This window comes from Periplaneta americana, chromosome 1 (genome assembly GCF_040183065.1).
Source record: "Periplaneta americana isolate PAMFEO1 chromosome 1, P.americana_PAMFEO1_priV1, whole genome shotgun sequence".
NCBI classification, from domain to species: Eukaryota; Metazoa; Arthropoda; class Insecta; order Blattodea; family Blattidae; genus Periplaneta; species Periplaneta americana.
The window spans coordinates 124,232,896-124,258,049 of NC_091117.1; the positions used below are offsets into that span (position 1 = coordinate 124,232,896).

At 35.1% G+C, this 25,154-nt stretch overlaps 1 protein-coding gene across 13 annotated transcripts in view; it reads left to right on the forward strand.

Moving 5' to 3' along the window:
- The window catches only part of Nf1 (neurofibromin 1), a 384,838-nt gene that overhangs the window by 43,037 nt on the left and 316,647 nt on the right, over positions 1–25,154 (forward strand). For all 13 annotated transcript variants that reach the window (XM_069826894.1, XM_069826901.1, XM_069826976.1 and 10 more), the window contains exon 6: positions 12,063–12,181. In XM_069826894.1, the coding sequence (XP_069682995.1) occupies positions 12,063–12,181 (119 nt within the window). The remainder of the gene's footprint in view (positions 1–12,062; positions 12,182–25,154) is intronic.

Sequence of the window (25,154 nt, forward strand, 5' to 3'; positions counted from 1 at the left end):
AGTAGCACTTCGAGATTTCAATGCATATGAAAGATTAGCATGTGAAGCTACTATGACACTTATGCAGTAATGAGAAAAATGACGATCTTTACTTGCCAACAAAAATTAGGCTGTATAAATTTCTGTTAGAAAGGAACATGCAGTACACTTGCATAAAATTATCAAATATGGTAACAGCATTGAAAACAATTTGTTTTATACTGTAGGTTGAATACTCATTCATGGTTTTTTTTCTTTAATATTCCATTACTGGCATTGTCTACTTATTCCCTAGCTAGGCCTTTTTTTTTCAGTGGCAATTACGTGACTATGTGTCATTCACTCAAGCATCACCATGTATGAACATTGTTCCAAGGCTGCAGTTCTTTTTCTGCCATAGACATTTCACTCAGTGTACCATAAATACATAGCACCACATGATAAAGATTATTATTATTAACAGAGCAATGGTAGATTGCCAGAAGGGAAACAGGAGGAACCCAAGGAAACCAACCACCGAGCACTCTATTTGTTCACAAATTCTACTTGGATCTTTCAGGTTACCAGCTGATGCTCTAGCAGTTCGGCTATCAGTGTGCTCCTTCCTAGCTAAATGTCGATAGTATGGTTTTCCAGGAAGCTGGGGCTCCTTCTCATGTAGTTTGTATTGTATTGCATTTACAAGGGGTTCAATCAATGACTCCTAGCACTTCAGTCCTTTGGGATCGTTTGTGCTGCCCCTTGCATTAATCTCCCAACAGTCCTGACCCCTTCAAGAAGGCGGACATAATGTCCTTAAGGGGGACTTGTGAAAGTTCATTTAATTTTAAAAAGTGATATCCAAAATAGCGACCTTTCAAGTTTGCTAAATCTTCACATTCACAGAAAATGTAATAGACTGTTTCATCATCCTAATGACATCTCCAACAATAGTTGGAAGTTTCTCAATTAAGCTTTTCTGCAGCAATGGATTGGATGTGATGAATATGTTGCAAGGCTGCTCAGATTCCCACATGTATTTCCAATGAACTTTCGAATTTGGGGTTTAGTAAAATAATATGCATATGTTAATCATGCCATGGAGTATTTAAGAACTACAGGAAGAATAAGATATGGTACTGTATTGCTTCAGTAATCAGGAATTCTTAGAGAAAGTGTTGCAAAAAGTAGAATTGTTTTTGGTTGTGTTTCATATGACCAATGGAAGCCAAGTCGAATATTTGTTGCATTAGTAAAACTTGAAGAGTTACTCTGGGCTGTGGTATGGCATGCACTGGATTTCACTTGTGAACATGGACCATGGCACAGGGCAGCTAGATGTTGGTGAACCTTGATAAAGATTATCTCATTATTACTAGGTTGACTGAAAAGTTTTTTGTATAGATGGTATTTTACATTGTCAGAACAAATATATATACAGAGTGATTCAAGAGGAAAGAACCGTACTTTGAAGGGTGATAGTATTCTTCTTCTTCTTCTTTGGCACTACGGCCCTTGTAGTCTAGCCTTGGCCTCCCTTAGGATTTTGGTCCATTCCTGTCCAACCAGAGCCTTCTGCCTCCATCTTCTCACGCGTAGAGTCCTTAAATCTTCCTCCACTCCATCCAACCATCTTAGTTTCTGTCTGCCAATATTGCGCCTGCCTTCCGGTTTTGTGTTTAGAATCTTTTTTGGTATTCTCTGATCATTCATCCTGATTACATGTCCTAACCATTCCAACCTACGGGCTTTGATTTCAGCAACAATATCTGGAGATTTATATTGAGTTTTCAGTTCTGTATTATATCTAATCCTCCAGTGCCCATTCTCATATTTAGGACCATAGATTTTCCTTAGAATTTTCCTTTCCCATGTCATCAGTTGTTGTTCCATTTTCTTCGACAGAGTCCAAGTTTCACTGCCATAAAGCACAATTGGTCTTACGACTGTTTTATATAATGTAAGTTTTGCTTTTTTACTTATGCATCTTGCTCTCAAAGTTTTGTTAAGGGCTCTCAGGCATCTATTTCCCCCAGCAATTTTTTGCCTCATATCCGCATCTGCAGTGTTTTCTTGGGTAATTAGAACTCCTAGATATTTAGAAGAATCTACTTCCTCATATTTCTGTCCATTTATTATAATATCTTTATTACAAATGCCACTTGGTCTTATGTTTCTCATATATTTAGTTTTCTCTTTATTAATTTTTAACCCCATGTGCTCTGCTTCTGTTTGAATTTGGGTTACTATTTCATTTAGCACTCCAAGAGATCTACTCATGACCACAATATCATCTGCATAGGCCATGCACTGTCTGGTCCTATTAAATATGGTACCATTAAAATTTATATCAATGTTCCTAATGACTTTTTCAAGGCCAATATTAAACAGAATTGTAGATAAGGAGTCTCCTTGCCTCACCCCATTTACTGTTAAGAATTTATCAGATAGTTTTGTTTGTATCTTTACCTTATTATATGTTTTGGAGAGGGTTATTTTTGTTAAATTTACCAATTTGGTAGGGATACCAAATTCTCTCATAGCCTCCAGAATTTTAAATCGATTCATGTTATCAAATGCCTGCTTAAAGTCTATAAAAAGCATATGTATGGGGATATTATATTCACTTGTCTTCTCTAAACACTGTTTGATTGTGAATATGTGATCGGTTGTACTTCGTCCTTGCCTAAAACCACACTGATATTCACCCAGGCATTCATCTGTATATGCTTTAATATAATTAGATACTATATTTGTAAAAATCTTATATGTAACATTCAGCAGCGAGATTCCTCGGAAATTGTTATAGTCCAGCTTGCTGCCCTTTTTGTGTATGGGGCATATCAGGGCTGTTCTCCATTCATCAGGAATTTCTTCTTTGTTCCAAATCGCTAATATTAATTCATATATGTAGGTCCAGAGACGCTTTCCACCTTTCTGTATCAGCTCTGCTGTTATCAGATCCTCACCAGGAGCTCTGTTATTCTTCATTTTCTTAATTACATTAAAAACTTCAAGTTTACTTGGTTCTTTTAGTTGTACTTCTGGGCCAAAATAAATGGTTTCATTTGATGATGTGTCCTCTTCAGTATTTATGTCGGGATTCATTGTTTCACTAAAGTGTTCAGTCCATCTTTTCAAGACTCCAGCCGTTTCGCCAGCCAGATTGCCATCCTTATCCCGACACCAGGTTGTTCTTGGTTGAAAGCCGCCTTTAAATTTCCGAATATTTTCGAAAAATTTTCTCGAGTCATTTCTGCTGTATCTATCTTGTGTTTCCCGTAGTAAATTTTCTTCGTATTCTTTTTTCTTTCTACGGATTAGTGTCTTAGCTTTTCTTCTTGCCTCCTTAAATTCATCAACATTGTTCCTAGTATTCCTTTGGATCATTTTAATTCTGAAGTCATTTCTTAGGCTCAATGCCTCCTGGCATTCTTCATCAAACCAACCATTTCTGTTCTGAGATTTTCTATAACCTAGGATCTTCTCTGCCGCTGAATGTATGCTTCGTTTAATTTTCCTCCAAGATTCTTCAGTGCTGCTATTGGTTTGACACTGACTGTCAAGAGTTTGAGTCACTAAATCCTTATATTCATTTTGACATATATCATCATTAAGTTTTCCAATGTCAAATTTTTCCATCTTTTCACCTGTGTATTTATTGGCTATAGATAGTTTTGCTCGATATTTAATGCGTACAAGATGATGATCAGAGTCGCAGTCAGCACCCCTATAAGATCGCACATCTATGATGTCTGAGGCATGTCTGGCATCTATCAGGACATGATCGATCTGATTCTTTGTGTAACCATCTGGTGATATCCATGTTATTTTATGGATATCTTTATGTGGAAAATTGGTGCTACTTATTACCATATTTTTGCTTATTGCAAAATCAACTAATCTTAATCCGTTGTTATTTGTAATATCATGCAGGCTGTGTAGTCCTATTTTATGGATTATCATGTCTCTTCCTACCTTTGCATTCATGTCTCCCAAAATTATTTTAATATCATGGATAGCTGCTCTCTGATACACTCGTTCTAAACTATCATAGAAGTAGTTCTTTTCATTTTCATCCTTGTCTTCAGTAGGGGCGTGTGCACTAATTAGCGTTGTGTTAAAGAACTTGTTTCTTATCCTTAGTACGCATATACGATCATCTACTGGGTCGAAATTCAGTATCAGATGTTTAAGTTTTTTCTTAAATATGAAACCAGTACCATAAGTGTTTCTCCCATCTGATGCCCCACTATAGCATATGGTGTAGTCTTCGCAATCAAACATATCCTTCCCTTTCCAGCGTATTTCCTGCAGTGCACATATACCTATATTGTATTTCTTTAATTCATGAGTTAGATTTCTTAGGGTGCCAGGTCTGTAGAGGCTTCTCACATTCCATGTCGCTAAGTTTAAATCATGTACCTTTTTTAAATTCCGTGGTCGTCTTGTTAGGGCAGTCCGGCAATTTCCTTTGGGCTTCTCAACAGGTTTGTTTTTACAGATGTGGAATTGTCAGTCCCACGATCCAACCCCCAACCTGGAGGACCAGGGACTTGATTTTGGAGATCCAACTCCTAGGATGTTGTCTTCACCATGACTCAAGAGTTCATCCTACCCTTTCGCAGTCAGCCTACCTTACTGAGACCTATGAGTGCCGCCGTTGACCTGTTATAGGTTCCTCCGCCGCCACCCTAAGTGAAAATCCTGCGGCCGATTCTCACCACCCTGACAGACCTAATCCCAAGTTACCCCCGGGCAGCTCTGCCAAGACCTCCATCTCTCGTTTGTTCACTGACCCAGTTCGCCGAAGGGATTGGTTACCACAACCTTGAGCTGGGTTGCTCAGCTTAATAGAGTCCACCACGTCTTACGCATCACTGTCCCTTGGACTCCAGGGTGATAGTATGGGTGATTCTAAAGAAAAAACATTATATAAATACAGTGTCTTATTATCAATGGTTTTGAAGAAAACCAATCGAAACAATGAAGAATGGGAAAAGTGCAGGTGATATAATAAATCAAGAGATTGTTACCTGTATGTTGTGTTTAATTGTCAATTTCTCTTTACATAATATGTTAAAAAATCCCATTGTCAACTTTGATGCACTTTGCAGTGCAAGTAACCTATTGCCATGTTGCTAATTTGATCTGGTTTGGACATTTCCTAATATGATCGCAAGCATTTAAAATGCGAGCAAATACAGTAAAATAACTCGTAACCGACACCCAAATAACCAGCAATATACCAAAACAAAAAAAAGGTTTAAATCTGCCACATTGCCACAGTCTGAGCCATCAGTTTTGCCACATTAGGAAATTCACACGAATTTTCGTTTTCAGTGAATATTTGAACCTGACATTAGTGTATTATTTGTGTTGTGTAATGTGTTTTAATAACGAAAATCCACGCAGTTTTTATGTTTATTTAGTTATGTTCGGGCCATCAGTGTTGCCACATTAGGAAGTTCGCATGAACTTTAATTTTCAGTGAATATTCTAACCTAGAATTAGTGTATTATTTGTGTTGTGTGATGTGTTTTAATAAGGAAAATCCACACAGTTTATATGTTTATTCAGTTATGAGCAAGTGATAGAGAAATAAGCTTCACATGGATGCAATTTCAATGTTTGCCATCATGAAATACAAATTTTTTTTGTGTATAACGGTATTGATTCAGTTATCTGGCAAAATATCGTATCTGGAACTAGCCTGGTCCCTTTGGTGCCGGTTGAGGGATTCTACTGTAATTGTTCACTTGTTTCAACTTTGGTCTTGTAGACTTTGCTCTTTAGCCAACGCCACAAACTAATCTAATGGTGTGAGGTTGGGTAACCTTGGTGGCCAAGAAATGACACCATTGCAACTGATCCAATGCCCAGGATAGGTTTCATTGTATTAGGTCACTGACTGACTGGAATGTGCAGGAGTCCCATCTTGTTGAAAGTACATACCAGCCTGTGTTACCAAAGGAACATCTGAACATCCATATTCTGGTAATATATTTTGCAGGAACTCAAGATACTGTGTTACATTAAAATGATTGTCTAAAATAACTGGATCAATGAGATGATTATCAATAATACCACATCACACATTAATTGCAAAACGACGCGGAAAATTACTGTCCACAGTAGCTTAAGGATTTTCCTCTGCCCAAAGGTGATGTGCATGTTGTTGATTTCTTTATGAGTATATGTTTATTCATTCATAAACAATATGTGGAATTAATCGGTCATTAGCAATGATCCAATGACAGAATTTCAACTGCTTGGCATCATCTCCTTCATGAAGGTGTTGCACATGTTGGTGATACAGATGTAGGCTTTGCTCGTGTATTGTGCGCCACACCTTGTTTGAGGAATATCAAGTTGTACAGCAATTATTCTTCTAGAGCTAGTAGTTGGGCTGTGTTCACTTCACTTACATATTGTTGGCCCTGTCATTCAGATACAATATGGACACTGGGAAGAGTAGCATGTGCATGCAGTGTATCAAACACCCTTCTGTCAGGTACTCTGCAGTCAGGAAACTATCATTGGCATTCTCGAACAGCAGCTTCTCGATTACCTTTACAAGGACTGAAGACATACACCATGTCAGCATGCTCTGCATGTATGAAGGCTCATGGCATTGTAACTTCACTATACAGAACGTACTCACTTAACAAACTGCTACAACCTTTCTGACACAGACTCGAAGTTGGCGGTCCAGAATGGTAAGACTTATCCTTCCAGCTCTCCATGTGCAAGTAACATGCGCAATCCATTGAGAATAAGACATATGTTTATATAATGTTTTTCCTTTAGAATTGCCCATACTATCACCCTTCAACATATGGCCCTTTTCTATTGAATCACCCTGTTTATATTATATTATAATTTTTATAAATAAAGGCTATCATTCTCGACAACTTTCACCTATTTCTCTGTTTGTATTCGAATTTGTTGATGATACAAATCCTTGAATTTGGAGAAGAAAAACTCTACACACGTATTTGTGATGCCATTCTAGAAAAAATATTGCCATGGACTGGAATAAACCATAATTGGAAAGTGCAACATCTGAACTATATGCTGGATAATACAACAGTTCTGTTCCATGTAATTCTTCGATCTTCTATTAGGTCATTCTTGCTTGATGGGCAGGAGCATTGTCTTACTGCAGTATAGCACATTTTTTATTAATAAAATTAAAGCTGGTTAGTGTCACTTTAAAACTTCGTAAACTTAACTCAGTTTCTCGCAGTACAACTCAGCATCAACTGCATGGTCATTTGGGACCAATTCGAAATGGACAACACTTTCGAAATTCCACCAAATGTAGAGCTTGACAAACCACTGATCGAGGTCCTTATCCATATGTATCTCCCTTTTTTCTCTGCTTGGAATTATGAAAATAGCCATTTTTCGTCATATATCACAATGCATTTCCAGAACTAGTCACCTAGGGGGTTTTAAAGAAGTTTGCAAATATCAACTCGTTACTGAGCCAGAGCTGCAGTGAGGTCATCACATGGATCTGCTTGACGACTTTTGTACATTATGTCGATTGGTGGAGATACGTAGCAACTGTAGCTTTTGAAACAGCGAAGCTTGCTAACAACTTAAGGGTGCTGGTAAATGACTTCTTTGAGCACGGTGCACAGAGTCTCATTTTCTATAACAGATGATTGTCCTGAACGGAATTTGTCTTCAAGGCTAGTATCTCCATCACTGAATTGCCTGAATCAATTTGATGCTGCTCAAATTCTAATATTAACTACACTGTTTGTCTTCTACTTCATACATTTCTTTGGCTGTATGCATTCAAGCCTTTTTCCAAAAGAACCTAAGAAGGACACAAATTGCAATTTTATCGTCGCACATTCTTTGATAGAATTTGGGAAATATATGCAGAATATGTAATATAGTAAATATGTTTACACTCGTCTCGAAGTATTCTTTAAAATAATATCATCAACAGATATAAACAAATCATCTGTTGCCTAGTACTAAAGACAAATGAGTAGAGCATTTATAATGCAACATTTTTTAGTCAACCTAATCTCCATCCATCATAAGAAAAAAGCAACGTAAATAGAAGCACATGGTTAGAAGTACTATGGTTGGTGTCTAACCGCATCGCCTACAATGCTCTCGAAGAAAATAGTTCCCTTTTGTTTAACGTCTTTTGTCTCTGTTCTCGTATAGATATATACATTTAAAATATATGTGACACGAAACTAAATATCTTACACAATGGTTGATTCTCTGATATAATTGTAACCAATAATATGAATTCTGAGCATTTGCATCTTCCTGCAATTATAAAGGATAGTCATTTCGCACGACAGTTTGTATTAGTACCGGTAGTGCATGTCTTGTATCGCTTGCCTAGAATATGTGGTTATGGCTGATCCAGTTGCAGTGACAGTGACAGGACCGAGTGATATTATCAAACATTGTAAAGGTAAACAGTTAAGAAGTGGGGAAAAGAGAATAGTTTGACATTCAAATTATGCGAGATGCTGGAGCTTGTCCACTCTGCCTTACAAGAGGTCACGGCCTAAGTGTGACAATGATATCAGACATGTGATTTCTGAAGAATAGCGGATGTGGGAACTCGATGGAAAAGTGGACCATGTGATGGACAGTTTAATTATTAACATCGGAAATGACTCTTCTTCCATTGATTCTGATTTGGGAGTAAGCCTTCTTCATGAACTAGAACATCAGTAAGTTTTGCATTTTGTGACAAGGTTTCATTGTATATTGATATTAGTAGAGGAATTAAACAACAGGCAATGACGTGTGGCTGCAGGAGTGTGTGAGCTGAAGATATTGTTATAGGAATAAAACATTTCTTGTTACAGTATTAAATATCAAATTTAATTTCCTATAATTTAATTTACTGTAATATTTTTCAAACAGAAGTGGAATGCATAACGTCCAATACAAAGTAATAATTAGATTGGCGTTGTAACTGACTGTACCGCATATAGTACCACTGCAACAATCTACCAATCAGAAGTCCACACTTGTGGAGTAACAGTCAGTGCGTCTGGCCATGAAACCAGGTGGCCCAGGTTCGAATCTCGGTCGGAGCAAGTTATCTGGTTGAGGTTTTTTCTGGGGTTTTCCCTCAACCCAATACAAGCTAGGTAACTTTCGGTGATGAACCCCGGACTCATTTCACTGGCATTATTACCTTCATTTCATTCAGATGCTAGATAACCTGAGATGTTGATACAGCATCATAAAATAACCCAATAAAATAAATAAAAATAAAACCAATCAGAACAGACTATCGCGGAACGATACTTACTAGCTTTGTTTACGTTGCTTTTTGTCTTATGATGGATGGAGATTAGTATCCATTTTGTTGTTGTGCAGAAAACCTTGTTACTATCTTCCACATAGCTTAGTCAAAATAATTTTTTTTAATCGCTGATGAATGTTATTGAACAAGTAATAACCATTTCACTGTGTTAATGTTATAAATTTTGGTGGTAAATTACTTGGTTGAATCATCAGAAGGTGATGTAAACCACGTCAAAACTAGTCAACCAAGTAATTTACCACAAAAGTTTATAATATTAACATAGTGAAGTAGTCATTACTAGTTCAATAACATTCATCGTGATATACTTACTTACTTACAAATGGCTTTTAAGGAACCCGGTGGTACATTGTCCCCCTCACATAAGCCCACCATTGGTCGCTGTTCTGAGCAAGATTAATCCAGTCACTAGCATCATATCCCACTTCCCTCAAATCCATTTTAATATCCTCCCATCTATGTCTCAGCCTCCCCAAAGGTCTTTTTCCCTCTGGCCTCCCAACTAACACACTATATGCATTTCTGGATTCGCCCATACGTGCTACATGCCCTGCCCATTTCAAATGTCTGGATTAAATATTCCTAATTATATCAGGTGAAGAATACAATGCGTGCAGTTGTGTGTTGTGTAACTTTCTCCATTCTTCTGTAACTTCATCCTCTTAGTTATAAATATTTTTCTAAGCACCTTATTCTCGAACACCCTTAATCTCTGTTCCTCTCTTAAAGTGAGAGTCCAGCTTTCACAACCATAAAGACATCAGTGATTATATAAATTAAAAGCATATAAACAAGAATGAAGAAATTTTTTAAGTTGTTTACCATAATATACTCTGTCGTAAAGTCCTGATACCATTTTAAAACACAAAGCAATGTTGTCTTTTGCAAAATGATCTGATTAGAGTTTTTTTATATGTTCAGTGTGTGTGTACATTTGGCCCTCTATTAACCTTCAGTTTGTCAAGGCAGTAATCCATTTTTGCCCATGTATGGGCTAGCATATCGGCTCTAACAGTTTTGGATAACTTTAAATTATGTGAATGGTACCAATGTCATTAACTGGTGTTTGGTATGCAATGTTTCCAATTTAAAAAGAATTGAAATCTCTGCGCAACTAGCTGAGGATGGTATTGACATTCATATCTATAGAAATTTGGTTATACTATCTTAAAGTTACTTGGGAAATCTTTACTGAAGAAAGAATTTGAGAAATAACTACTGAAGCTTTCCTGGTGACGTGATAACTCAAAATTTTCTCGGGCTTCCAGCCAGGTCATAAGTTGGTGATCCACCGACGTTTCGAGGATGTTCATCTTCAGGGTTAAATGATAACTAAGGGTACCCAGCTCCTTAATTTATAGTGCCATATTATTCCTAATTATTCCTAATTTTTGGCGGAATAAAAACAATCCACAAACCTCCGCCGAAAATTAGGAATAAGGTCAGATGAGTAAAAGACGATCTAGGCCTCAGAGCACCAGGGATCTACTGCATTCCTTGTGAATGTGAGGCTACTTACATTGGACAGACAGGACGCACAATAACTACGCGTCTTTCGGAACATCAAAGAAGCATCAGATTAATGCAGCCTGAAAAATCCGGATTGGCTGAACACTGTATTGAAAAAAGCCATAGGGCTAATTTTAATAACACCGAGGTCCTGGCGAAGTGTTCGGGCTATTGGGATAGAAGAATAAAGGAAACCCTGGCCATAGTGGCGGAATGCGATAACCTGAATCAGGACTCGGGTCTCAACTAAGTGCGGCGTGGGCACCGGCTATTAAATTTCTCAACGCCCAGACGACTGGCCGTCATCAGCGGAGGACACATAAGAACTCGTCCACCGAGCCCATCGTGAGACTTGTGGTCAATCAACCGAACAGCACAAAGCAAGATGACACGTCTGCCACATTCACGCCACAGTCCACACTAATAGGAACCAATCAGCGCACAGCTCCTTGGGTGACTCCTCCATCTGGCACTATAAATTAAGGAGCTGGGTACCCTTAGTTATCATTTAACCCTGAAGGTGAGGAAGATGAACATCCTCGAAATGTTGGTGGATCACCAACTTATGACCTGGCTGGAAGCCCGAGAAAATTTTGAGAATTTGTGAATGTTTATGATCAGTGTAAAAGAAGAAATTTTGATGTGCACATTTTTCGAGTTGATAGTAACTATTTATAACTTACTTAATTACTGGCTTTTAAGGAACCCAGATGTTCATTATTGCCCTCACATAAGCCCGCCATTGGTCCGTATCCTGAGCAAGATTAATCCAGTCTCTACCATCATATCCCACCTCCCTCAAATCCATTTTAATATTATCTTCCCATATACGTCTCAGCCTCCCCAAAGGTCTTTTTACCTCCGGCCTCCCAACTAACATTTTATATGAGTAACTATTTATAAACAGCTAAAAATGATGTTCCTTTATTAAATGCCACAAATGGATAGATCCAGGACACTGAGGCATCTTTATCGTCATTTTCAGGAAAGTGTGGAAATTTATCATCATTGTGATCATGATCATCATTCATGTTATAATGATGTCTCTATCACACTCTGATCAATAAATTTAATAATATCATGAAGTATTGTAAATACACAAATACGAAATTTTAATATTCTTTTTACACTGCTTTCTTATAGCTATATTTTAGTAATATCAGACATACTAATGACAGTAAGTAGCCAGCAGATTACAATTCATATGCATTCAAGTGTAATTTAATTACTGTATGGAATTGCATAGGAATGCTTTCTTATTACTCTATTTCAGAATCAATTCAGAAGTTTAGACTGCTGAAAAAGTCTGCACATTTGGTGCTTATGACGTCATTGGAAAAGGCTATTTGGAATTGGATGGATACTTATCCTCACGAATTCGCGGATTTGCAGGTATTTAAATATGCTGCTTCTTTTTTCCCTCATTGTGTAGTGATTTTAAAACTCATGTATTTTGGTACTGAAGTTATTAAACAAATTAAGCGTAATAGAGTCAAGTGTAAGCTGTAGTCAAATTGGAAAGAAAGTAATCTTACTATATAATTTTAAATCAAATAAATATTTCTTGCTCATGGTATATGTAATATGGAACATGTTTATTTTTAATTTTGTAAACCATTGAAAGGATCTGATAGTGGTATGTATTGTGAAATTGTAAATTATTTTAATTGTGTCATAGATCTATTACGACAAAATCATTTTATAAAAGGGTTAAAATAGAAACATAAAACTTTGCTTGTTAGGCATGGGTGAGAAAACAATATTTATTAACGAAATAAAGTGCGTGTTTTTTACACTGATGCTTATCTTATATATTTGCAAGTGAATGAAACTCTAAAATAAGTGTTAAAGGACAAAATTACCAGTTCAGTTATTAATAAAGGAGTTTAAATTGAAATACAAAATTTCGAACTATTTTTTATAATTTGTTCAATTGAAAGAGAGATTCATAAGAGAGATAAATAAGATGTGTTACTTAGGGTGTTCAGTGTTTACTGAGAATTTGCTTGCTGTGTTGTGTGAAGCAATTCTTAATATCAGTGGATGGATTGTGAAAATTATTACAGTTCTGCTAGCTTATGATTCACACTGGCCCAGTTTCACCAAACTTCGTTAAAATAATGCTAACAGCATGATAACTAATGTTTTGTTAAAAATTAAACATCCTGTTAGTGTAATAGTCTTTCGCCAACCATTTGAAGTACTTTGGTTAGGTAATATGATGTTAAGTGTAATGTAACAGGAATAAAAAAGGCAGTGATTGTATGAGAGTTTACTGAATGTGCCAGTAGTTTTGGTGTAGTCATTTGTTTTAGCGGAAAATAAATTGTATTTTGACGTTAAGGAAGTATTAGAGATAATATAATTGTAACGGAAATGGAGAAAAAGAAGTGTAAGGAGCAGTAATTTTACCTCAGCTGAGAAACATAATTATTTTAGTACATCTAGTAACTAATTATAATGCTGAGATCATGAACAAGATACAGTGGAATGTCTGAAAACTCGCAGTGGTACTTTCACTCTCAACATTGATATGAGTGCGAAGATTAATTCCATTATCCAGGATCAAGTAAAACCAATAGAAAATTATGATTGTGATAGTGAATATAGTGGTAAGCATTAACAATTATTTTCATATCTCACAGATACCCAACATATTTTCACACGTCATTAGTCACAATTAAATGTGAACTGTTAAATCAGTGAAGTAAATAAATATCATTTTGAAAATCTGCAGTTATATCTGAGTATCGGTACGGAATAATAATCACATAAATGCTTATGTTAATAAGCACACATCTTCTCTTTATTGCGGATGCAGTGCTAATGTCAATATCAATAATTTTAGTATTTATTGACATACCTCTAGATAATTAAAAATGCTGAAGTAGCCATTCCAGCTAATTGTTTTCATTGCAAATATATCTCGATATAATAATGCAGCTTGTAACTTATGTTCCCTGATAGCCATGATTCACACTGTAATAGGATGTTAAGGATTTAACTGAGGGAGTATGCTATGTTAATTTAACAGTGGGTTTAACATGAGTCAGTGACAACAGTTGATGAAACATATCTTCCATTAAGTTTACTATTTGACATGTTAAATAGTTAACAAAGTTTGGTGAAACTGAGCCACTGTACGTTAACTTGGCAGAATTCCCGACATTATGTTATAGTTCTATTTGTTACACACATTATCTGTAAGTAGTTAATTGGAGTAAGTTGAAATATCAAGAATTGTGTAGACACTATACAAATATTTAGAAAGCTTCTCAAAAAATAGTATAGGAAATTTTAAAGAAAATTGTTTATTGGAATATTACCTTATCTAATTTTGTGGACAAAAAAATTAGAGAAGGTGCTAACACATGAACATTTAAAATTGAGGAGAGAAGTGAGAAGATAAATTAGAATTAATATTACAAATAACTTGAAAATACTGAAGAAAGTTGTGTAATTTTGACGCATTATAATAAATACGAACATGCAGGATATTAAAAATATATGTGATTTGTAGGATATTAAAAATATATGTGATTTGTTGAAAATGACGGCAAACCAAAAATATTCATTAATTGAAAACCAATTAAGATATATTATTCAAACTTCGAAGACAAATACTGTACATGAAAATGTGAAGTTTTATTAAGCTGTTACATGACCTTCCTCATTTATACAACTTAGACAATTTCTGATAACCGAACTGCTCCACATATTATCCAGGGACTGCTGTGTAATAGTTTCAAATGCAACATTGAACTTTATCTTCAGATCATTCATGTCTTGGATGTTGAGCATAGGGTTTTTGATATAATCCCATATGAATAAGTCAGATGATATGAGGTCAAGGAAATTTGGAGGCAGAGCAATGAATTCTTCGACATTTACTTAGATGAAAATTTAAATTGGGAATGCCAAATAAAGGAAATATCCAAGAGAGTATGCTATATCATGCATTCTCTTAATCCGTTTAGAACTTCCTCCTGCCAAAATTAAAATAAACAGACTTTAGTGCAAACCACTCTTACTACCACCACAGTCTACTATATACAGTCGTGAAGCTCAATATGTAGTAAAAATGCAAACATGGGTAGTTGCCCACCACTAGGATCGCTACTATTGCCTCATCATCGCAGATCTCTCGCCTAGCAGATGACAAACACTTTCGTTGTCGTGTTCTTTTGGAAAAATTAACACCTTCCTTCCATTATTGAAATATTAAATGCATAAAGTTAATTTATTATTTTAATGAAGTATATTAAATTCCACCATAAACTCGAAGATACCTGCAAGAAATAAGTTAATATAATTTTTGTTTGTGCAAAACGAACTGAAATTTACTATAATAGCTTCACTCATTCAAGATTATAGCGATAATTAACTATGAAACCAATAAATATTAATTTTCATTTCCCTTTACAACAATAATAATGGAAATATGAATTAATGGAGTAACTTACGTGTACCGGTATTTGTAGTGTAAGCTTACGTAGTTAACAAAGTGGGATGAGGTTAAGCAATAATAATCACACCAGAATTGGAAATAAAACGTGATCAATGAATTTTATTGTAACGAACTTTTTCTACGTCTCTAGTAAAGAAACAACTAAAAATAACAACAAAATTAACAGCTATAATTAAAAACATGTCCTTTGAAAAAAAAAGTAGGCCTAAGCAATAATAATCCCACCAGAATTGAAAATAAAACGTGATCAATAAATTTCATTAAAACAAACTTAATTTTTCCACGTCTTTAGTAAAATAACACATAAAAATAATAACAAAAATAATAGCTACAATTAAAAATATATCCTCTGAAAAAAAAAGTAGACCTAACCTTTATTTCTCTGGAAATTTAGCAGCCTAAGTGACAGAACTTTAAGCGGTATCTAATGTCCTTTCGGTTAGACTGAAACATTTCATTGTGAAATTTAAGGATATAATGTATTCTAACAGTCACAAAGAACTTCAAAATTAAGAGTTTTGTTTCTGCACAGCATTCTTGTGGAAACCTAGGAACCTTTCTGAATCTTTCGGAAATCGGAAAAAGGATAACTCTGGCCTCTTTCTCTTACTGTTGCTACAATTTATAGCACTACAAACGTCTCCTCCTTGTCCCATATTATTATTCAAATTATTATATTTTAGCCATTAACATTTTCATTACAACCAATAGCGAACATTTCACAAGCATCAATGTGAAATACGCAACGAGCTAGCACTCGATAGAAATACGACACAGACCAAAGTCGACCATGGACAGTCTATTGTTTCTAGTTGCTAACCACTTGGAGCGCTTTATCACGAGATTTGCAAAAAAACACCCCAAGCTTCGCGACTGTATATAGTAGACTGTGCTACCACAGTCTACTGCGACATAATACTTATAGATTTGACAACTGAACTTTTGAACAAGCTGCAGTGTGTGTACAATATGTGTGTCAGATTCATCAACAATGCTCGCAGGTTTGGCCATATTAAACCCTCGTTCAAATATTTATCTTGGCTGCGACTCAATAATCGTAGAATACTTCACTCTCTGTTTCTTCTGTTTCGAGTTCTCCACATTTCTACTCCAAACTATTTACTTTCCCAGTTTAACTATTTATCCTCCATTCAGTTTAACTACTTATTCTCCAATCACAATCTAAATACCGGTCACAGGAGAACCAAAGAACATCTCATTATTCATCTTTTACTGTCTCAGTCCACTGTGAATGGAATTCTCTACCTCAGAAGATTAGGGGCTGCTAGACAATAACTACTTTCAAGAATAGGCTAAATGATTTCTTACAGGCGCAGTCAAATTGAAGTTATAATTATAATCATGATTAAGTCTAATAATTTCATTATATTGAGGTATGACATTATTATTATTATTATTATTATTATTATTATTATTATTATTATTATTATTATTATTATTATTATTATTGGTGTGTTGGGAAGATAAGGGGAATTGTTATTGTATTATATTAATATGCCTTCAATTTGCAACGTCTATTAGAATGCAAGAAAAAAGGGTGCCAGATTTTAAAGCGTATTCTCTTCAGCCATGCCAATTTTCGTGAAATGTTTTATCCCAGAAAGTTTTGCACCCCAATAGACCAGTGTGAAGATGCACTACTCTGTTGAAAAATTAAATTGTCCTGTAACAATGCAAAAGAAATTTCAACATGTCAAAATATGAAACCCATTGGATTGGAGGAATTAAAATTGTACAAACACCTTAGTATGCATAATTGTACACCAGATATTTGCTTTTGGGCTTATTCTTCTCTGACTTGAATGAAACATGAGGCCTTTCAGATTGAACTACATTGACTCTTACAGACACCAGAAATCTACATCAGCCGGATTTATTTGGATAAGGTGATGCCCAACTGGGTCAGGCAGGACCCTTCTAAGCCTGGTCCATATCTAATTGGGTATGCACCTGCCTAAACGTCTCTGAATTCTAACCTATACCCGACTTTAATAATAATAATAATAATAATAATAATAATAATAATAATAATGGTTTATTTTAATAGGCTATTTGGCCTTCTCTTCCACTCAACCAATATGATACAAAATTATTACATTACTATAAACAAAACCTAATATAATACAATGCAATACATAATTAATATACTATACTCTCAAGACTCAGGAGAGTATGCGAACAGTATGTTGTATGCCTTTTGTAATAAATGTAAGAAGTTGAAATTTCTGACATTTTCTTAATCTGTTTTCTCCCTTTAATTATTTTATTCTTATGAAAAGAACCATGTCAACATACGAATTTGGGTTATCGTGAGTAGACAAGGTTCCAGCTGCATTTTTAAGCTTTCAGTTTATGGTATAATCAAAATGATAGTGATGTTCTGATTAGAGCTAGGCAAACAACCTGTCAGTTCCGACCGATCTTATAGGCGATACTAGCAGGCTCATAACGCCAGTTCTGAGAATCAAATTATCGAGACTGCTATTCCCGAGAGCGAGGAATATCTGGACTCCGACTGTTACCGTTAAGAAATATGTACACCGACTGCCAGTTTAATTGCTGCCCATCACAGCAATTTGTGACTCATATTGAAATGATGTTTATAAAGTAATTTTAAGAACATATAGCAGTGTGTACAACATATTATGATGACGACATTCTTATAGAATTCACATTATTTTAATTAACTATTGCATTTCTTGGGAGATAAAATATTGCAGCATTTTCAGTCACTGCCTAAGCTCTTCAATAACAAGCTGTGATTGGAGCTATAATGTGCTTTCTTGTTATCAGTATTTCGTCGACATTCCCTTTTTATTCATTCAATAATGCTTTTGAATACCGCTATTGTAATGGATACTATACCACACGACTGTATATTTACAACATTAAGTAAAAACTAGTCCACCTCCTTGGTGTTGAGGTAGCATGCTGGACTCTGATCAAGATGGACCAGGTTCGATTCCCGGTCGTGAAGTCAGGGGGATTTAATTCGGACTCTTCATGGGGACTGGTTGTCCGTCCATTGTCCAAGTGTGTGTGATGTCTCGCAGTGGCCCTCGGATATTCTGACCCAGTAAATGGGGAAGTCCTGCAGTGTGTGCGTGTGTTCAGTAGAGTTGTGGGTCTAGGTACAATAAGCCTCAGGCTGCTGTACCGAAATTAGTAGAAATAAGTTCATCCAGTTGTCCGTACTTGGTTCCTATATTAATTAATTCTTGGGCAACTTCTTTGAATCCCTCTCCCCCTACAATATTAAATGGGCGAAAATCTTTCGCACACATTTGTCCCTAAACAAGGCTTTGTCTTCCCTTCTTCCCTAGATATTCCATGCAACTGTTGTGCATTGGCCTTAACACAACATTTATGCCTATTCATCCTGTTGTACAACCTTTACATGTCAGAATCACTTTGCAATTTTCTTGTATACATTGCACAAAACTAGTTGGTTTATTTGTTGCACTATCAACGACCATCTGCAAGGTCATGAAAATATACCTGAAATGAATTTAATACCGCACTTTGCATATTGGTTGACGACAGTAAGATGTCGAAAATCATACAAGTAGTAGCAAGTAAAAGTATTATATTATATAGAAAATAGGCCTATGAATTTCCAACAAATAAACATAAAACCAAAGAACAGCTATAGTGATCCACGAGAATGTGTACTTAATCTGTTTTACAGCAAATTTGGCCAACGGTAAAATATTAATGAAATTTTTACTCCATTTTTATTGCATTTTTGTCCGTGGAAAATACTAATCTTTTATATGCCGGTAAATCAATTAATTTTATTTTTTTAAAATTATTTTTTATTTATTTTTTCCCCGATACACTTTTCATTATTGGCCACATCCAACCTCAAGCATCTTGCTTTTTTGGATGTGACCCAGTTACAATTTTATTAATACAACAATAATTGTAATATGTAGGTTATAATAAATTGTAATATGTATTTGAATGTGAGATTGATAAGTAATTTTGAATATTTAAGATTAAAAAAAAGTGTACTATTACAAATAAAGTAAAGCCAACCCCATGACATGCCAGATCGGTCTAGAGGATGGCGAGAGGTTAAGGTTCTCACCTTTACAGACAATTGGCATTTATTGGCAGTAGGGATGTCAGTCCTACGTGCTCGTCGCCTTTACTATATTAAAATACCATTTAATACCATCCATACAATAACGGGTTTTCATGCATTGAAGGGTTCCGTATAAATTTTGTGGAACAAACATTTTGAGTCATGAATCCTGTGCCAACAGCTCCTTAGGTTAACTTGCCGTTATTCGAAAACCAGTAAAGATTTTGTGTGGCAATCAGTTTTAAAAGTAATTTTCATCCTTTCTCAAAATTTCTCTTGGTTTGACCCCCCCATCTAACGTGAAAAACAAAAAAGTTTGCCGCTTACACCTTTTGAAGATGTAAATATCTATTCTGAACAGATTGAGCACATGGAAGTTATTTTTTTTCTCACTTTTCAAAAAAGATTTTCATTTCAATTTTTTTTTCTATGCTTTCCTTAGACATTGAGCTATCAATCCAAAAAATTACAGTGCGATTGATTGACTGTCATAGGAGCTATGACATGATATATATTTAAAGAACTGGGAAATATTGTATAAACCAATGCTTCCTATAGAACTGCGAAACTCGTCCAGCATTGTCTTCATCAACACTACAATCCCATCTAGACTTCCGATACTGTCGAGAATGAGTTAGTATCGGTATTATTGGAACCAAGAAAATCTCGTGTTCTCGATTAATGAGTCATTTGGCTATGTTAGGTATGCACGCACTGAGTGGGACTGCGAAAATTGCACAACCAAGAACGGGTGATAATAAGGAGTCTGCCCAACTCTAGTTCTGATATCATACGTTTTTATCTATATAGTCTCTTATGTAATTCAGAAAATTTGTATGGTTTTCAGTAAAACTGGAAAAAATTAGGGCGGTTTGAATATTCAAACACAGTTTTCTCCATATAATGGAAATGACAGATAGAACTTTAGCACTCTAAGGTCGTGATATGTCTGTTGTTCATTGTGTTCATTAGTCTCTTATGTCCAATTATTACAGCTTGTGACTTGCTAGCATTTAACCTAAGTCCGAATTTATTCGCCCATGAAGAAACTTATATCTCTTTCAGGAGACTTTGTTTGATTCTGTAAGAGCTTAGGTTTACATGTGAAGGAATTTCTTTTAACGACTCTGTTCTGTTGTTTCTTTGTTTTGTTTGTTGCTTTTCCTGTCTTTTTATAGGTCAAATGTTATGAATAATCTATAACGAAGATATATTCAAGGGGTAAATTAGATGCAAAATAAACATCGTTTACCTAGTCGTGTGAACCAGGCACTGTCTGAAGGTGGACTTCGACAAATTCACGCTACAGAGAACAGTAATTTTTTGTGTCTAAGACTGTACATGTCTCTTGCTTGGTTTCCACAAACTACAGAAGCAACTTCCGACACATTTTTCACCATTCTTTCTACAGCTTGTGTGTGACATGGAAATTCACAAGTGTGATGGATTTTCTCCCACAAGTATTTCCTCGAGATACTCTGCTGTGACACTGGTCATGGTCGGTGGTTGAGTTATTGAGAATTGCTCTAGTCAATCAAATCTGAGTAAACTTTGACAGCAAAATTTAGCTCTGGCACTTTGAATTTGCGAATTTCATCAATATTTCTCTTACGTTTTCTTGCTTTCAGTATTCTAGTCTCTGCTAACTTCCTTATGAGGTCATTCATCTGAAAAACAAATTTTCAAGATATTTCTTGCTACTGTTTTGTCAACGATTGCTTTATTCTAATCACAGAGAAAGCATGATAGTCGAATTTGCCATGAATAGAGGTTTAGCTCCATCTTCACAGAAATGTTGTTTATTTATGCTGAATCATACAGAGCGTACATCTGAACCACAAATTTGTAATTTTCTAAGCGATGTTCTGTAGAAATATATTGATTCTTAATATTCTGCAGATGGTGGTTAGTCAGCAGGAATTACTCAATTTCTAAGATTTCTGAGCTGTCAGATTTTCTTCACAGTTTCTCGTAATCACAGTTCCACCTGTTGATGTTTAAGAAGTGATACCTCGTATCTACAAAAATGGTCATTCATGGAAGATAGCTGAAATGCTTGAACTAGTTCCTACCATCCACTGAATGTCCGTGTAGGTCAGTCAATCTTGGGTCGTCTTTAATAATTTTTTTCGTTATTGGAGTGTCACCCTCGCTTATTGCCCTTGTTCATATTCTACTTTTCTCTTCCTCTTTCTCGTGTTCTATTAAATTCACCAAACCAACAAAAATCTGAAGTGTGAGAAGGAGAAAGGTTCCTGAAAGCCTGCTTCAGACACTCAAATGACAAAATGACAGCTATTTATTTATATTACTCTTGAAATTGTACAATATCATTGCACAAAATATTCTCCTTCATTATACATTACATTACACTGGAGCATAAGCACTGCAACTACTTAGAACTTGCACTGAACAGCACTGATTGTTGAGAACACTCTTCTACCTAGTGTGACTAAGACATCAAAGATTGGGGCTATTCAGTGACGTAAAGGTTTATTGTGAATCTTCAATAGAATGTTATGTTTCAAAACTTCTATAGTGACCCTTGTATGGATGTATTCACTTTTATTTTGGAAAGTGGGGCTATTCAGTGACGTAAAGGTTTATTGTGAATCTTCAATAGAATGTTATGTTTCAAAACTTCTATAGTGACCCTTGTATGGATGTATTCACTTTTATTATGGAAAGATTTGGATTTGTGTTAAATATAACACCTATGTAAATAATGCAGAAATCTGATTTCCATCAACAACAAAGTTCGTGGAGTTATATAGAGCAGATTATCTATGAAACATGAACACAACATGGAGTTCACGGGCTGTGAAGCATATGCTCATTGCTGACCAGCAACAAGATTTCATGGTTACGCTCATGGCACTAAAGTGATTGTCTGACAAAATAAGTACCTTATTTTTATTTTTAAGAAGTTATGTACTCACCCATGTCATGCATGAAGGTGCTGGATCTGTCTCACTTTATTTTCCACATATTTCTTGCGTATTAAAATAACCATGTAAATGGAACCAAGATTCGTCCAAAAACAAAATGAGATTAAGATCAATTTATTTCATGCACTTTACCGAAAATCCATTTACAAAATCTACTTCTAAGTACACTTTCCTCTGGTTTAAATTCTTGCACCATAGTAATTTTATACGGTTTTACCATACATAACATCGTAGCTTATTATACCAAAGTATACTATTTGCTAAGATGTTGAAGAGGTTTTTAGGCAAATTTTCCAACCAGTGTCCAGTGTTCTCTAGAGTTTCTTCTGTGAGTACTGTATGTCATCTCTTTCTTTTCTTATCTTAAGGGGAGGCAGAGGTGAATATTTCAAAATCCACAAAATTTATCCGATTTGTTTGAAATTGATCATGGATATTAAGTATGTTATTAGTAATGGACATACCAAGTTTCAACTTTCTAAGTACAATAGTTCTGTAAATATTAATAATTTTATAAAACTTTATATCGTTTGATATAAAATGCTCCATGCACCATATTGTAAGAAATTTCCAATATTTATTTTTATTTATATGTTCAGAAAATAATGATAAGTATTAGTTTATTATGGGAATAATATAGTAATATAGTTATCTTGGTTTTAATTTCATACTTTTAAAGGGCACAAAATCAAAAACTAACATCGGAATATGAAAATATAGTGTACAAAGATAATAAAAAACAAATTATCATTTTTTCTTCAGTTTTGTTCAAAATTTCACCTCTGCCTCCCCTTAACACTTTCAGTTTCACGAAATTTATTAACTAAATTATGAATTGTAGTAAGACCAAGAACTCGAACATCTGAGAATTTCTCTTGAAATAATCTCCTGACAGCACTAGCAGATTCAGTGCAAACATATGAATCATAACTGAAGATTCATTGAGGAAAAGAATAATTAGGGCTACCATTTTCCATTTCACCTTTCCTTTGCTCATAGACCATATAATCACTAACAAACACATGCATTTAGTATCCACTCTCGTAAGAGGCTGCTACATTACCTCATCATTTTGTATATCCTGTTAGGCAGGGCTCTCCTCCATCCGAAATGTTGGCCAAGGCCAAGCTAATTTTTTGCTGCAGTTCTGCTGTGCTTATGTTTCACAGATCATCTGCTCACCCAGCACTTTTCAGTTAGTATTAGTACAAAACAGCCCATTCACAGCGAGTAAATGAGAGTGAAATTCTTCTTATTCCAAGAGGAATATGTTAAATAATAAATTGGATTGAAAAATATTTCTGATGTGATTAGGAATAGGTACTTTATCTGACAACTATTATTTAAATTAATTTATCGGGATATTTATTTAAACATATTTACAGATCAGATTTTAGCATCCCCATTCTTGTTTTACATGTCTATGTTGTCTTTTAGCACTGACCAGTTTTACAATAATCATGTATTTCATTTATACAGTTTAACTTTTATAGTGCAATTATATTATAGAGTTAGGGATGACAGATCTCAATTTGAAAAAAGAAAGAGGACACATAGTCATGTTTGTACAGAAACTTTGTTTACAAAAGAAAACTTGTATATAATGCAATATCAATTTGAAGAAAAAGAGGACACATAGTCATGTTTGTACAGAAACTTTATGTTTACAAAATAAAACTTGTATATAATGCAATATCTTACTCTTAAGAACTATATTGAGCATTGGATCATATTTTTTTTCACAATTAATACCTGTCATTACTGATATTTCTCGTTAGAACATATTTTCCTCAACAGATCTGGTCTAGCTAAAGAAGCAATAGGTAAAAAAAAAAAGAAGAAAGGGAGTAAGACTGTGGAATGAAGAAATTGAAAAAGCAGTTCAAGAAAAAAAAGGAGAGCCTATCACAGATATTTACAAACAAATACCGAAGAAGACAAAGAAGTATATAAGGATAAACGAAACAAAGCTAAAAGCTTTGTGAGGAAGGTAAATGATGAATCTTGGAATAAATTTATAGGAAATGTGGAACACGACTTACATGGAAGACAACCTGTTGCATACAAATTATTGAAGAAGTTAAATCAAAACGAAAAAGTTACAGCAGACTTAAATATAATATCTGAATATAAATGGTTGGAACACTACAAAACCTTATGGTATGATGGAACAATATTGACTTCAGTGGAAAAAACATGTCGAAAGGATGGATCGCACTAGATGGCCTAAACAGATTCTTACTTATGTACCACGAGGAAAGAGGAAATTGGGAAGACCACGCAAGCGCTGGCATGAGACCGTAACAGATCCTGTAGGGTCTAATACGTGACGGATATGATGATGATGATGATGATGATGATGATGATGATGACGACGACGACGACGACGACGACGACGACGACGATGATGGAAATGTAGAAATAAACCATGGAAACACAGAAGGCAATGTTGCATATGAAGGAGATTTGATTTCAATTGAAGAATTAGAAGAAGCACCCATAAAAACCAAAAATAGAAAAGCAACAGGCAGGATGGGTTCAATGCAGAGTTATTAAAGTATGGAGGGATAATGTTAAAGCTGCGACTACTACATCTCTACAATATGTGCTGGAAGAAACAATGTATCCCAGAAGACTGGCTCATAGCCCAGACTATTTCTATTTTAAAGAAAGGGAAAAGGAATGATTGCAGTAATTATAGAGGGATATGTTTATTGGATACTGTCTACAAAATATTTGCAAAAATAATAAATAAAAGATTACAAAATATAGTTGAGTATTTGATTTTAGAAGAACAAAATGGGTTCAGAAGAGGTAGATCCTGTACAGATAATATTTTTA